General features: G+C 45.9%; 2 protein-coding genes and 1 long non-coding RNA gene across 3 annotated transcripts in view; 1 reads left to right on the plus strand and 2 right to left on the minus strand.

Annotated features, from left to right (window-relative positions):
• The window catches only part of iws1 (interacts with SUPT6H, CTD assembly factor 1), an 11911-nt gene extending 6574 nt beyond the window's left edge, over window positions 1-5337 (minus strand). The window contains exons 1-11 of the mRNA XM_073487972.1: window positions 5142-5337; window positions 3683-3765; window positions 2649-3315; window positions 2478-2543; window positions 2068-2284; window positions 1907-1964; window positions 1710-1819; window positions 1227-1377; window positions 1067-1149; window positions 165-294; window positions 1-79 (exon numbers count right to left, since the gene is read on the minus strand). The exon at window positions 1-79 is cut by the window's left edge and continues 39 nt beyond it. Of these exons, the coding sequence (XP_073344073.1) occupies window positions 1-79; window positions 165-294; window positions 1067-1149; window positions 1227-1377; window positions 1710-1819; window positions 1907-1964; window positions 2068-2284; window positions 2478-2543; window positions 2649-3315; window positions 3683-3765; window positions 5142-5184 (1687 nt within the window). The 5' untranslated portion in view covers window positions 5185-5337. The remainder of the gene's footprint in view (window positions 80-164; window positions 295-1066; window positions 1150-1226; window positions 1378-1709; window positions 1820-1906; window positions 1965-2067; window positions 2285-2477; window positions 2544-2648; window positions 3316-3682; window positions 3766-5141) is intronic.
• Window positions 5338-5751: 414 nt separating this feature from the next.
• wdr74 (WD repeat domain 74) lies at window positions 5752-8949 on the plus strand. Its single transcript, XM_073462268.1, has 2 exons — window positions 5752-6462; window positions 7537-8949. The coding sequence occupies exons 1-2, from the start codon at window positions 5854-5856 to the stop codon at window positions 8050-8052; spliced, it is 1125 nt and encodes a 374-aa protein (XP_073318369.1). The 5' UTR covers window positions 5752-5853; the 3' UTR covers window positions 8053-8949.
• A 76-nt stretch (window positions 8950-9025) lies between these two features.
• On the minus strand, window positions 9026-12429 carry LOC140992051 (uncharacterized). Its single transcript, XR_012177998.1, has 2 exons — window positions 11772-12429; window positions 9026-9903 (listed from the first exon to the last, which is right to left on the minus strand). It is a non-coding gene; the product is annotated as an uncharacterized lncRNA (long non-coding RNA).
• Window positions 12430-15995: the final 3566 nt, after the last annotated feature.

Consider the following 15995-nt stretch of genomic DNA (forward strand, 5'->3'; position numbering starts at 1 on the left):
CTTTGGGGTGTTTGTAGAGGAACATGACGGAGCGGCCGATGCCGCTGTGCTTCAGAGTCTCCTGACTGACGCTGGGCAGCTGCAGGAGGAAACACAGCGTCACACACTCAACACACACTCAACACACACTCTCACAGCCGGACTCGCTTCCTGTGTGTACTCGCCTCCTGCAGGATCCTCAGCAGCTCCTCCCTGATTCTCAGAGCAGGAAGTGATTTGTCTGGCAGCGGGCTGATCCACTCTTTGATGGCCGACATCACGCCGCTGTCGATGAACGTCTCCTTCAGGTCCTGTCTGAGGGACGGACACCGTGTTAGTTATCGTGACGGCCGTTATCTGCAGCATCAACATGTTTCCTGTGAACACTCAGATAATACTCAGTTATTTTAACTCTTTATTTAAAGAAAGACATTTATTTAAATGGTTTTCAGACGTGTTGCTGGAAACCATCACGATCATCTCGTCACACATCGATCTGATGAAACGAGCCGACCGGTTTATTAATCTGCCAACAGAATTAAAACAGCGATGAGAGTTTGTGTTTGTGAGAGAGAGTGAACCTCCTCTGGATGTTTTATTATCTTTGTCCCGACTGACACGTTTAAGAATCCACTTTCTGTGATTCAACAACCAAACACCTGCTGGAGCTCACAGAGCTCAGAGCCGCGCAACATGTCGCCATCGTCACGAGTCCTCTGAACTCACCGCTCCTGAAACCTTTAAGGGTGTGTGTGTGTGTCTGTGTGTGTGTCTGTGTGTCTGTCTGTCTGTCTGTCTGTCTGTCTGTGTGTGTGTGTGTGTGTCTCTGTCTGTCTGTCTGTCTGTCTGTCTGTCTGTCTGTCTGTGTGTGTGTGTGTGTGTGTGTCTCTGTCTGTCTGTCTGTCTGTCTGTCTGTCTGTCTGTCTGTGTGTGTGTGTGTGTGTCTCTGTCTGTCTGTCTGTCTGTCTGTCTGTCTGTCTGTCTGTGTGTGTGTGTGTGTCTGTGTGTGTGTGTGTGTGTGTGTGTGTGTGTCTGTGTGTGTGTGTGAGTGTGTGTGTGTCTGTGTGTGTGTGTGATCAGCTCTTACTTCTTGAGGTGCATGACGACTTGTGGCAGCAGGGTGAGTTTCTTCAGCGCTGGTTTCTTGTGGCTGTTCAGAGTTCGATCCTCCTGTTGGACAAACACAGTCGGTATCACAGAGCACAGCACCCAGACACTCAGACGGGCTTTTATTTTGAAAGGCGGACCTCGGCGGCCTCGTTCATCTTGCAGATCATGGCGCTGACCACGTCGTCGGCGTCGCTGATGAACGTCCCGCCGTCACGGTGACGCCTCCTCTTACTGTTCATGGCTTTCCTCTTTGCGAGCATGATGTCGAAGTCCGACATGAAGCTGGTACTGAACGAACACACACACACACACACACACACACACACACACACACACACACACACACACACGATTTTGCTTCATCTCAATATTCTAAAATAAAAGCACAAACTTTTATTCTCTTATTATTTCTAAGTGCAAATATTCAGTGTTGATCAGGGAACGAATGACAAACATGAGAAACTTAAATGATTCTTTGTGTTCTGATGATCCAGATTATAAAAGTCTCCTGAAACCCGTTTGTTCCTCTGAACTCTGACCTCAACACGACCCGTTCACTGACCCAAATCTGAACCCATTTCCTGCTGTTAGTCGGTAAATAATCAGACGGTGCTGCTCACTCTTGGCCGCTGCGGTCGACTCCTTCATCAGAGTCGGACTCCTCCTCCATCTGCTCCTGCGCCTCCTTCTTGGACTCCTTCTTGTCCTCCAGGTCCTCCTGGTTGAAGCCCTGCAGGTGGAGGAGATGGTGTGAGCAGGTGTGAGCAGGTGAGAGCAGGTGAAGCTGCTGCACAATCTAATACTCTGTCGTACTCACCGTGAACTCCTCCTCCTCCTCGTCTCCAGACTCTCCAAAGATGTCTGCGATCATTTTCCTGAAACAAACAGAGGTCAGAGGTCACCGGACTGCACTGTGACATCACATGTCCACAGTGACATCACATGTCCACAGTGACATCACATGTCCACAGCACTTACTCTTCCTCCTCGTCTCCGTCTCCAGAGTCGCTGTCGCTACCGAACAGCGCCTTCTCGTCCTTCTTCCCCGCCGCAGCCTTCGTCCTGTCGTCGTCGTCGCTGCCGCTGTCCGAGCCGAGCTCTCTCAGTTTGGCTGCCAGACTCTTATCAGGACCGCCGGACGCTCCGTCGCTGTCCGAGTTCTCATCGTCTGACACCGCCCGACTCCTCTTCACCGCTGACGAGACCGAGGACACAAGAGCAACTTCATGGTTCTGATTCTGAAAGTCCTCGTTCACCAACAGAAGCGTTCTGAACCCGACCGACTGCGTTCACACTCGTCTGACTTTTAGTTTTTATCTTTAAAATCTCTAATTTAAAGGTTTATGTATATTTATTTACCCATGATTCACAGCGAGTGATGACCTCACCTGGTTTGTCTGCCTTCTCCTCGTCCTCGTCCTCGCTGTCTGACAGGATGGCCTTCTTCCTCTTCACTGCAACAGAAAGACAAACTGATAAAGGAGCATTTCACTGTTTCACAGCCATCAATCAGCTGATATCTCAGGCGTCGTCACAGGAAGCTGCTCTCGGGTCAGTACCTGGCTTCTCGTCTTCATCATCGCTGTCATCCTTCTGCTCCTCCCCCTCCTGCTGCTCTCCATCACTTGCTGTTGCAGCCTTCCTCCTCCTCCCCCCCTCCTCTTCATCCTCACTGTCAGACTGCATCACAGCCTTCCACTTCCCTCCTCCTCCTCCTCCTCCCTGAGCCTCCTCCTGCTTCTCCTCCTCCTCCTCAGAGTCTATCTGTGCTGCCTTGCGTCTGGCAGGTGTCTCTGTGTCAGAGTCACTGTCGGCGTTGGACCGCCGGTCAGGAGAAGCTGCCGGTTTGGCGTCCTCATTCTCCGAGTCGCTGTCTGCGGCTGCTTTGGGCGTCTCCTCCTCCATGTCCGAGCTGCTCCTCCTCCGTTTGGGAGGAGACGACCCTCCCCCCTCCTCATTATCTGAAGCTCCGTGTTTGACGGGTGACGACTCCTCCTCGTTGTCTGATCCGCTCATCCTGCGTTTGACCGGAGAGGAGTCGTCGTCGCTGTCGGCGGGCCGAGGAGCCTCCGCCTCCGAGTCACTTTTGTCATCGTCATGGCGACGTCGTGGGGCCTCGCCCTCCGAGTCGCTGTCCCCCCCTCGATGATCATCGTTGTCGGAGCCGCTGGCTGCGCCGCCGGTCTCCATGGCGTTGGGGGCGTCTTCATCGTTACTGCCTTCATCCTATGGAGACAAACAGCTGCAGGTCAAAAATCTGACACCCTGAGGAGACCCGGTTCTGTTGAGTCCAACTGACAGAAAGACTCCATGTTTCTACTCAAAGACAGAAAGAAGTTCATGAAGAACATTTGCTGAATTTACAAGAAGGAACAAATAAGTCAGAATCAGTCAGAGACAGAGTTTCACACAGTTTATAAAGTGTCTCCAACTCAACAACTCACTAAACTGACACATTTGTTAAGGGAGTCTGGTGTCGTTGTGGTTACTGGTCAATAATCCATTAACAGGTGAACAGAGACCACACATGTCATTTACATCACAGTAAACCACACAGAGTCTGACTGTTGAGTCTTCTTTGAATGTGTCTGACCTCAGACTGATGTCTGTCGCTCCTAATCTCCTCGCCGTCTGACTCGTGGTGTTCATCCAGAACTGGAGTGCCACCTCCGTCATCTGCAGGACACACAACAGGTGAGAAACACACTGCAGTCAACACGGAGAGTTACGACACAAAAACACAAAGACCTGCAGAGAGACAACAGGTGGAAACATGTGGAAGAGCCGGAAATAATGTGTAGAGTCACTTCAGTTGGACTCAGCTGAGTCGGCGTGTGTGAGAGGAGTGTTACTGCCATGTCTCTTACTTCAGGCCTCCTACAAACGCTGTCAGAGACGAGACAGGATGGAGGAAACCAGCTGAACTGGGTCTGACCTGGTTTTCATGGAGACAAGCTGGTCTACTGCACAACTCACCGACAGGTACACCTGCACTGTGGTGCTTTCAGAGGGAATTCCACTTAAAAGAAAGATTCAGGAACTTCTAGAGTGCACACCAAACTCCATTCAAAAATCATGCATTTTAAGGTTAATGTGTAAATAACAGTCAGTAGAAAACTGTTTATAAGTTTGTTTCAGCACACACGTTTAAAGCTGATAGTGACAGACACACAGAGGTGAAACTTGGTTAAAGCCGAAGACAGACACGTTTCCTGTTTAAGATTTCAGGTTCTTTTACAATCTGCACACCAAACTCCATTCAAAAATCATGCATTTTAAGGTCAACCCGTCAAGCACAGCCAGAGGAAAACAGTTCAGGTCAGTTTCAGCACACACGAGCACAACAAAGGGTTCCCACCCATTTAACAAACATAACTGATATTAGTCAGTAGTCAGTCATTAATCAACCATTTCATGATGTTAAAGCTGATTATGAGACACAGACTAAACTTGTTTAAAGCTGAAGACAGACACGTTTCCTGATTTTTTAACTTAGAATTTAAGATTTCAGACTCCACACCAAACTCCATGCAAAACTCGAGCATTTTAATGTTTATGTATAAACTGTACATGGTCGGTGAATATAACATAAAGTGAAAACAAACTGTCGGTTTGCTCTTTAATCCGGCAGCTTCTTAACGTCACTCTCAGTTGAGTCTTGACAAGTTGATCTGACAGGAACGTTTTAAGTCTTTCTTCAACGATGTTAATAAATCGGCACCGACTCACACTCGTTAAACTTCAGCTTTAAAGCAGAACATCTGGAGAAACTGTGAAACATGAGTAACACATCTTGACTTCAGCTAGCTGCTACATCTGCTAACCGGCTAATGATTCTGATCCAGTTTACCGGGTCAATCTAACGGAGCGGTACTGGACCTGTTGATTTAACACAGAACATATCTGCTTTATTATTATTATTACACAGAGACAGTGAGAACACAACAGTCCTGTTTAACCCCGTGTCTGCTCGGACACAGAGGAGTTAGCATGTCAGTTAGCATGTCAGCTAGCTTGTTAGATAGGAAACAAAGCAGAGCAGCAGTTTGTACCGGAGTGGTTCCCGGACGCGAAGTCGTCCTCTTCTCCGTCCATTTCTCAGACGACGACTGATTCCGGATCAGAACCGAACACGGGACACGTCTCTGTTTGTTCTACTTTAATAATAAAGCGGGAAAATAAACCCGATCAAAGTAACGACGCACTGTGAAAGCTAACAGCAACAGCTAGCTTCAGTAGCCGTGAGATCCAAAATGGTGTCGCACACATCATATACGCATGCGCACATGTGCGGTCGCCTCGCAATGACGCCTTCGTTTTTTTTAAATAAACTTTATGAACACGAACAAACCGATTCACAATAATAACAATTAAAATGAATAAATGATAAAACATTTACAGCTAATAATTACTAACGTGTGATTTTAGTTAATGAAGCCGCTTTTCATATAAAATCATTTGGATTATTCACTTGTTGAAGTTTTGTCTGAGTTTCACGTCATTTCTTCTTATTTCTGTAATATTATTTCATATCGCACATTATTTCTGCCTGTTCAGTGTCAGTGAGCAGATCAATGACGCTGCTGGTGTTTGTGTTGTTTAACGAGGTTGAAGTTTTCTGTAGTTAATAAAGTTAATTTTAAAAAACGTGATGTCATTGACGCGCGACACAGTTACAGGAAAACACGCGTGTGTCTGAACCAGGACCTGCAGCTGTTGAAATCCAGTTCTTGTCCAGGTTTCGGTCCAGTTAGACGCGGACTGATGGGGGACACGAGCCGGCTGTGCTCCGTGTGGCTCGGTTCGGAGACCGGCATCCTGAAGGGGGTCAGTCTGACCCGGAAACAGGCCTTCAACTTCTGCAACACGAGCCACCTGAGCCGCGACCAGGAGGTCCGGGCGCTGTGCTGGGGCGACCCGGCGGAGAGCGAGCTGCTGGTGGGCTCCGTGGACGGAACCGTGAAGACGTTCAGCACCGAGAAGGGCGCGTTCACCGAGACCCGCCGCTGCGGAGACCCCGCCGACGGCGGCTTCACCGGGCTGGCTGTGCTCGGCGGCTCCGCGCTGGTCAGCTGCGTGGAGTGCGGGACGCTGCGGGTGTGGAGGGAGGACAGCAGCGAGCCCGTGACGGAGCTGAGCGCGGGGAAGAACGTGTGCAGGATGCGGCAGAGCCCGGTTCACCCGCACAGAGTCGCCACCGGAGGGAAGGAGAACGGGCTCAAGATCTGGGACCTGGAGAGGCCGGACACGCCCGTGTTCACCGCAAAAAACCTGCGGGACGACTGGCTCGATCTACGGCGGCCGCACTGGGTCAGAGACATGGCCTTCATCCCGGACACCGACAAAGTGGTCACCTGCACAGGTCACCACCAGGTGTGTTCGCACTGGAGCTAAAAGTGTGTGTGTGGGGGGGGGAAATAGCTTTTAACCGACCTCAGACCAAACTCCATTAAAAGTTCTGTCAATTTAAAGGTTTACTCGGCTTGTTGACACATTTGCACCTCCTGGATAAAAAACTTAAATCCCCTAAATTATCTTTAAAACAGACTCTATCATTCGGTTTGTGTCCAGTTAATGTAAAGCTCATATTTCCCTCTGAGGTGAGATGTACTTCAGTAAAAGTAGGACGTGGCATGATAAGAAAATACCTCAAATGTGTACTTGCACCATACTCCATCTGAAAACTGACCGTTTTTAAGTTTACTTTGCTGTGGGCAGATTTCTGTGACAGCTAAAACATTTTCATAGTTGAATTATGACCTTTAAAATGTCCTCAACGATTCTGCATACATCCAACACGTCAACATTAAAGGGACATTTCAAAATGTCAACAAAGTCACTCTATCATCTGTATAGAAAACACAGGACAGGAAGCTGCTGCTCTAACTTTGACTGGCGGCCGCTGAATCTCTGAATGATGATTTGGTATCATTCGGTACGCGTCCAGTTGTTTTTCCAAAGCTTCAGCAGTTTGTTTACATCTGTAACTTAAAGTAATAAATCTAGAAACACGTCTGCCTGAATTACTAGTTAAGAGACTGAAAATACTTTGTTCTCTCCTAAAGCATCAGAGAACTTCAGTTACTTACACAAAATGTGTCACGAGTTAATTTGAAAGTTATGTACATTTTTTTAATTGAAGTAACAAACCTTGATTAAAATGAGCTCAGCTACAACTTTAGTTATTAGTGCTTACAAAATGAATTATTTGATTAACTCCTCCTACGTCTTCATTTGTAAAGTAAAGCTGTCAAAAAGTACCGTGTTTCCCTCGGAGGTGGAGAAGAAGTAGAAAGTAGCGTAAAAAGAAAATACCTCAAATTTGTTCTGACACCAAACTCCATTCAAAACCTGTGTTTCTGATGCACTTGGTTCTGTTTGTTTCTGCCCTCTGGTGGTTAAAAAAACCTCCTGCAGCTTTAACGATGTCTCCTCCTCCTTCATCAGGTCCACGTATTCGACCCGTCGTCCCCTCAGCGGCGTCCGGTCCTGGAGGTCGAGTATGGCGAGTACCCGCTCACCGCTCTGTCCCTGACCGCCAGCCTGGACACGGTGGTGGTTGGAAACACCCACGGCCAGATCGCCCTGCTGGACCTGAGGAAGGGTCTGGTCCGCGGCTGTCTGAAGGGGCTGGTGGGGGGCGTGCGGGGGCTGCAGTGTCACCCCTCCCAGCCTGTGGTGGCGTCCTGCGGCCTCGACCGCTTCCTCCGCATCCACAGCCTGGAGGACCGCAAACTGCAGCACAAAGTCTACCTCAAGTCCCGCCTCAACTGCCTCCTGTTCGCCAGCCGGGACCTGGAGGAGCCGGCGGGGGAGGGCGGGGCTCAGGAGGTGAAGGAGGAGGAGGAGGGAGACGAGGTGTGGGACAGCATGGAGCGAGTGGACGAGAAGCCAAAGAGAAAAACTACAGAGGAAGAAGAAGAGCTGCAGAAGAAAAAGAGCAAGAAGAAGAAAAAGAACTGAGGGGCGTTTGTGGTGCGATCAGAGTGTGGGACATTTGAACGCAGCCTGTCAGACTGAAACACATGGAAGAGGAGAGATTTGTCTCTCAGCTGTTTCTGCTCAAAAAATGTATTTTCTATATTGTTTTTTCTGTTTATTAAAACAGCAGCTTGTGCCTCCAGACGTCTCATGAGGAATATTCATTTCAACAGCAAACTACTTTTCCTTATAAATCAGAGCACGTTGTCTCACCTGATCTGCAGGTGACGTCATCAGAGCTGCTGCTTAAAGTGGGAAAATGTTGTTAAACTGAACAAAACATCTTATTCTTTAACTCTTTAGTGTTTTTGTGTAAAGTAACTAAAGCTCTAAGATAAATGCAGTGGAGTAGAAAGTACAGTATTTCCCTCTGAGGCGAGATGTACTTCAGTAAAAGAAGAACGTGGCATGAAAAAAAAAAATCTAAAATCTGTACTTGCACCATACTCCATCTGAAAACTGACCATTTTTAAGTTTACTTTGCTGTGGGCAGATTTCTGTGACAGCTAAAACATTTTCATACGTTGAATTATGACCTTTAAAATGTCCTCAACGATTCTGCATACATCCAACACGTCAACATTAAAGGGACATTTCAAAATGTCAACAAAGAGTCACTCTACCATCTGTATAGAAAACACAGGACAGGAAGTCTAACTGACTGTTTTCTGAATGATGAGTTGAACATGGAAACAAAAGATCAGAAATTATCCAACTGTAATCAGCTGAAATTCAAAAGTTACTTTTTACTCCATTACACTTGTCTGACAAATGTAGTTACTGGTTACTTTTCAGAATAAGACACAGTCAGTATTTAGTCCCACATGCAGCTGTGATGGATACGAAGTGTTTATAACATTAAACAACATTACAACAGTTTATTTTGTGCCGCGGTGTTTTAGGTCTTTGTTAAACCCATCTGAGGAAGTGTTTTTCACAATAAAAGACAACTGAATAATAAAACTGGAGTCGTGTTTTATTTTTAGAATAGAAAGGAATTAGTTTCAGCCGACTGAAGAATAATAATAAAACTTTACACACTTCAAGCAATTAAAGTGAACTTATACCACTACACATTCAGAGTAAACGCTGGTTTGGATTAATGACTTTTCTCACTAATAATCTCATTTAACAGTTTTTAAAATGTATAAAGTTTGTTCAGTCAGTTAATAAATGGTTCACCACATGTTGGAGTTCATGTGAGATGGTGATGACACATGAGGTGACCGGCGCCATTATACGTGATATTCACAGAACTTTTATGATCCTGCTGACAAACCAACAAAACCAACCAACCAGGTTCATATGCAACAGCTCCAGCTGTGTCCCACCAGGTGAAGGTCAGTTAGTGGGAGGATCGAAGCGGTTGGCTTCTTTACCTTTCAGGTGTCCTTGTCTTGGATGACTTTGCAGTTCAGACTGACTTTTACACTGTAACATTACCGTCAGAGACGTCATCACTGATGGACCTGAGCAGGAGACCTCCAGGGTGAAGAAGTAGCTCCTTGAACTGAAACAGTCCCTCAGATCAGATCCAGACTGGATGCAGGAGGAGCTGATCCCCACCTGCCTCTACATGTTGACTGAGCTCTCCATCCTGTAGAGAAGCAGAGCCACGGTCCAGCTCTCTGCTTCCTTCAGGGTGCAGTCACAGTTCACGTCAAACACTCTCTGTCATGGATCAACTCCAGCGTCCCGGGACAGCTACTGGACAAGCTCCTCTCCTACCTGAGCAGGTGAGTCCAGCAGCTTTGCCAGGTGAGTGGGTGTTTTTAGCTGAGCCTGAGCTTCTACAGTCCAGGTGAGCAGACTCGTGGCCTCCACACTGGAGCTCTTCGGTCCACATAGGAGCAAAAACAAAAGACTAAAATTAGAGAAGTGCCATGTTAATCAGAACAAACAGATTGTTTCTCGTCGGCAGGACAATGTGAATATTAATACTAAAAGGTGAGAGACTCTGAGACTGAGACCGACCCACTGAAGAGGCGAGCGATCGCAGTCCCTTTACACTGCTCACAAAACAAACATGATGAAACAATAAGTCACATCCACGCTCCAAAAATTGAAACTATTTTTAATAGTTCACAGGGACGGTGGGTGTGTTGAAGCAGTGAACAGACTCCTGTAACAGTGATATGTTGCTGTCTGTAATAACATCATCTGGCTGACGTGTTTGTAGTAGATGGCCCGAGATGTCATCAGGCCCGGCAGCTTTACTCGTGTTCACTCTCAGCAGGATCTTTCTCAGATCTGCTCTGGATGCCGACAGTGGCCCGTCCTCTGGAGGAGAGTAGACGTTCAGGCTCACTCTCTGAAGCTCATGTGGGAACAAGGCCTCACACATGATGACAGTGCTCCAGCTTCTGCAGACTGATGTTCTGGATCAGTTGTCACATATCTTTAGTGCTGCTGGAGTTGAAGTCCCTCTCCAGTCACTGCTGATGACTCCTCTTTGCCTCCTAGAGGCTTTTCAGTTTTGCTCTGTCAATCATGTTAGCTCTGCTAAAACATTAAAAAAAAAAACTCAACATCTGGTAAAGATTTCCATCACCTTCGACTGTGTTGAAGCACGAAGCATCATTGATGTCAGCACAGTCTCGTACCTGGTGTCATGGAACAGTCCACCCACCCAGTGCAGTAGTTTGATCCAGGATGCTGTAATGGAGCCAGGTTTAAGTAAAGATGTCCGTTTCCCATTGCTAAGCCTGAGACTTTTATTTTTCAGCGGCCAGGCATCAGCCAGAAGGAGGCTGGGTGGTGAAACCGCCTTTGGTCCAAGCTGCCTTATCCTGACTCTTTCCTCCTCCTCGTCCTGCGGTGATCGCACTGACTGCAGTGGCGTCTGGTCCTGCTGGTCCGGCTGACTGGGCAGAAGATGCCGTGGGAAGTGATCGGCCCCTTTTAACAAAAGATGATGATGGTGGAACAAAGTCGACTTTGTTTTAGTGCCGTACCACCAGACTACAGAGCAGCTTCTGTCCTCAGGCTGAGAGACTTCTCAATCCTCAGGTCTCTGCCATGCGGTCATTTTACGATTAAAATGTAATTTTGTAAGATAATAATAATAATATTAATAATAATAATAATAATAATAATAATAATAATAATAATAATAATAATTCACTGGATGCGTAAAGTTGCATGCATGTCTGCACAGAGCTTTCACAGCTCACTGTCAATAAGTACTGTACAGTCAGTACTGGACTACAAGAGAGTTATACACCTGCAAAATTAATCTAAGCTCTGCAGGGGTTGATTGGTTCTGGAGGTGTGGTTATCGCAGCTGTGAAGGGTCAGCACAGCCTGTAGTGTTGGACTAGTGAGGTCCAAAGTGATATCTTTTCATGGGGCCCAAAATCCCTGGCAGCGCCCCTTGGATTAAGGACCCTGATCAGCAGAGCCTGAATGTGGCTGAAGAGACATGGCCTTTACACTGCCGCTCTGAGAAACTTGGTACTGGTGGATAAACTAACTGGGTCACTGTCAAGAATAATCAGCTCTGATTGATTCTGTGTTCTCACATGACGATGATGATGATGGATGTTACTTTGCCGTTCAGGAGACGCGCCGTGTTGAAACCATAGAAATAATCCACTGTTGTGTATCTGGATGATGTCATACGGCTGCACCCGACTCAGGATTTTGTCAGTCAAATCAAATTTTGCTGTTCAATAATATTCATCTTTTTTTCCCACACTAACCTTCTTTATCAGCCAACACCAGCATGTTTTACCTGCAGCCTCACTCACAACGCTTTCCTTCATCATCTGTGATGTGAACACGCAGTCAGAGGAAGTCAAAGTGTGCGTCCTGCTCACAGTTCAGTTTTAAAATCCCAGCGCACCACATGGCGTCCCTCCTGTCGGAGCAGGGCTGGCACTGCACATGTTGGTGCCCCTAAATTGCTGCTCCACCATCTGTAACGTGTGGTGTCAGGACCCACCTGCAGCAAACAGGAAACCAGGGCTGGTCGGTAACAGCTTTTACTTGTAAACCCCAGCAGATGACAAACAAACACTAATGGCGTCACATTAATGTCAATAACAGAGTCTCTGGCAGAGCCGCTGGTGAAGCAGGCTGAATCTGGCTGTGAAGTCGTTGAGCCCGTCGATATCGCAGCCCACACAGGTGGATGTAATGAGGGTCACAATACCAGATCGGGGAGAGCAGATGGTGAAGCCGTGAGGGCAGAAGTCGGCTGGTGGAAAATCCCTTGGAGCACCTGCGAAGACAAGCGTGGCAACACTGAGAGCATCTCTGAGCCACGGGAAGCCACAGAGGAGCAGAACGACCAACTCAATCAGGAACGTGGTGGAGCAGTTTCCACAGAGGCAGCAGACACTCACAGTCAGGGACAGAAGGCAGGTGAGCCGGGAACAGGTGAGGCAGGTGTGTCTGTGAGGCTGGGGCAGATATACCGGGCTGATGAGTGACGAGGATCAGCTGTGTGAGCAGGTGAGTGGTGGGCTGATCACGTGAGAGAGGCTGGTGACAAGACAGGCACAAATAAGCAGGTGACTGGAAAAGCAAAACCTGTGACACCAACACATGTTGTTGTTTTTAAATATAAAAGTATATTTATGGTTCCCTTAAATAAAGATTCCTCATGGAGATGTTCCCTGTGCGTTTCTGTTTGTAATGTACACTGACTGACTGAATCAGCCCCCGACTGACTGACTGATGTGCCCTGTTTTCATATTTGGGATTTCATATGTTTTATATTTGTTTAATTTTCTGTTACGGTACAAGTGCCTGGAGCAGCACTGCAGCAAAGGGCTCTCAAGTTAAGTTACAGATCAGGACTCTGGAGTCTTGCTTCATGTAACAGAGCGGACTCAGTCTGAGTTTGACAAAAATGCTTCAACAGCAGAAAAATGAAGGCAGCTAAGATGATACCATTAATTTTTCTTTGAAAGGTTTGCTGAACATGTCACTGCTGTCCTGTTCAGAACGACTCTGACTGTAAACATGATACATCTGGACTGATGTTACCTCACAGCTTAGGAAGAATTAAAGGGACAGTCAGCTCTATTTGCATCACAGTATTGATCATTTTCTCATATTTAAAATGTAATAAAAATGAATCCTTAACAGGTTTGTGGGAATTCGGTGGATTCCTGAAACAAGTCCAGTTGCCTACAATACAGCACTTAGAGGTACCAGGACCTGGATGACTGAGAGCCTTCATCAACGTTTTAAGGTTCATGAGTTAATAACACATATAATGAACTCAATGAAGTGAGAAAAAATAATTAGATACAATGTTTAGTTCTGTCTGATTATTATTTATGTTTGTGTCTGCTGAAACCAGATGATGCAGCTACACTGCTGCCAAGAAAACAAACATCCTGCTTCCATCACTCTGAACCACATTTTGTCTTTCTGAACACCGTACATGTGAAACCACAGCAGAGAAAGACTCAGAACAGGGCTAAGCTCGGTACCAGGACTACACACACAATGAGACATCTGGAGGACTCTGACTCAGGTGATCTTCTCACTGTCACACTGACATGTGGAGAACATGAAGAGATGAGTGACCACGTTGTTCAATGAAGCTTTTACTGGTGCTGGTCTGAAGTGTTTCACTCCTTATGACCACCACCACCACCACCACCACCACCAACAACAACAACAACAACAACAACGTAAGAGTTAAAATAAAAACAAATAAAAAGCCATTAGTCCACACATCTATAATTAGCTTGTGGCGTTTAGCTTTACTTTACACAAAATTAACTTGCATTTCAACACAAACATAAATGAACCATCAGCCTTCACCTTGTTGCGGCTGATAAATCACTCTTGTAGTTTAGTTCAACACCAAAGTTATTTTCCTTTATATCCATGTGACGCTTGTTTACCTTCAATCAATTTGCCGTTTATCCGTTTAACAGGAAGTGTCAAAATAAAATATCTAAAATAATACATAGTAAATAAAAACCAACATGCACTATGTTGATGTCCTTTACAACGACTCAAAATGGAAATAAAAATACTGGTGAATCAGGAAACTGAGTAAAACTAAATACAATGAAAACAATCATGAATCAAACTTTTTTTAAACAGGTAAAAGACACGAGTCATTCCTGTGACTCCACCTGGTGAGTATGTTGGGAGTAAATCATTTCATATCTTCCTCCATCATGTAGATTAAAAACATTCAATACTCACCAAAACACTTTAACATTAACAACACGTGGTCAGTGAAAAGACTTCCTGTTACAATGACGGCAGTTCAACTGTAAATGTCAGTATTTTGTCTGACAGGTCAGCTGATGGTATAATAGACAAACACACATCAGTTGAAAGGTGATAAATGTTAGGTCGTTGCTCCATTGATTGATGCCCCGAGGCGTCACAAACACGAGGTTTCATTGATGGATGTGAAGTCTCGCCTTCAAAACGGCACCAACTTCTGCTATGGCTGACCAACTGTTTCTATTAAGCCTCCTCTAATTACACAATATTACTTGTTACAGCAACAGTTTAAAACAAATTTAAATATGTCTGATTTCCAATTAAAATTATGTTTTTATTCTATCCACATACCAAAGTGACTTATCTTAGATTTCCAGGTACACCATGGTAAATGGACAGTAACAAGCACATTTCATTGACGATGTTTATCGCCCACAGCCAAACAATCACGAGGCCGATGTTGACAGTTGAGTTGTTTATAGGCTGCCAATGTTTCATTTACATTATCAAATCACATTTTAAATCAAATTTTATTTCTACAGCCCAAAATCACAATCACATTGCCTCAATGGGCTTTACAGGCTGTACAGTGAAACGACATCCTCTGTCCTTAGACCCTCGATTCGAGTGAGGAAAAACCTGCCATCTTGATGGAAAAAGACCCTTTTAACAGGGAAAAAAAAGACGATGGAAGAAACCTCAGGAGGAGCCACAGAGGAGGATCCCTCTCCCAGGACGGACAGACATGCAATAGATGTCGCATGTACAGAAATAACTGCAAATCACAGTTTACAGGTCGCATTGACAGAAAATCTGATACAAATTATTATTATTATTATTATTATGGAGGTCAAAGGGCTGGAAGGGGAATAACTTCCACTTCTGTAATTGCAAATTTATATTTTTCCTCATTTCCCCTTTGAAAATGAAACGAGACAAGCAGTTGTGCTTTCGTCTGTAACGAGCCCCCTGGATAGTAAAATAAAGTTATGTTGAATTAAACCAGGAGCAGAAGGACTCCTGATGATCCAGTCAGGTCTCTCCACGATGATCTCCATGGTTTTCATGTAGTTGTTCACCATCATGTTCTCCGGTCTGTGAAGAAAACACAAATCCACTCGGGTCAGCTGTTCACTGTGATGCAACATTTACAGTGTAGAAGTGGTCTCTACCTTTTCAGTTAATATAAATGAATTAAACTCTCCAACAGACTCAGGAGCAACAAACATTTATGATCTTGAACAGTGCAGAGAAGGAACCAATCACATCTGTTCACATCTGTCAACCAAGATGTGAACAATGATGTCAACCAGCTGCCAACCAGCAAGGAGAGGACACCAGAGTGATGAGACTAATGAGTTTAATCAGCTCGTCCCCTAGTTTCCCTTTGGTATAGAATAGAATCTTTATTTAGTCTTTTACATGCGACATGCAAACACACCCGAAATTAGTCCTCTGCATTTAACCATCACTAGCTACACATTGTAAGTACACACACACTGCAAACTAGGAGCAGTGGGCTGCCATAACAGGCCCGGGGAGCACATGGGGGTTTTGGTGCCTTGCTCAAGGGCACCTCGGCAGTAACCCAGGAAGTGAACTGGCACCTCTTCAGCTGCCAGTCCACTTCCATATTATGGTCTGTAGCTGGACTTGAACCGGCCACCCTCCAGTCCCCAAGCCAAGTCTCTACCGACTGAGCTACTGCCGCCCCCATGGTATGA

The sequence above is a fragment of the Pagrus major genome, chromosome 2 (assembly GCF_040436345.1).
Source record: "Pagrus major chromosome 2, Pma_NU_1.0".
Taxonomy (NCBI): domain Eukaryota; kingdom Metazoa; phylum Chordata; class Actinopteri; order Spariformes; family Sparidae; genus Pagrus; species Pagrus major.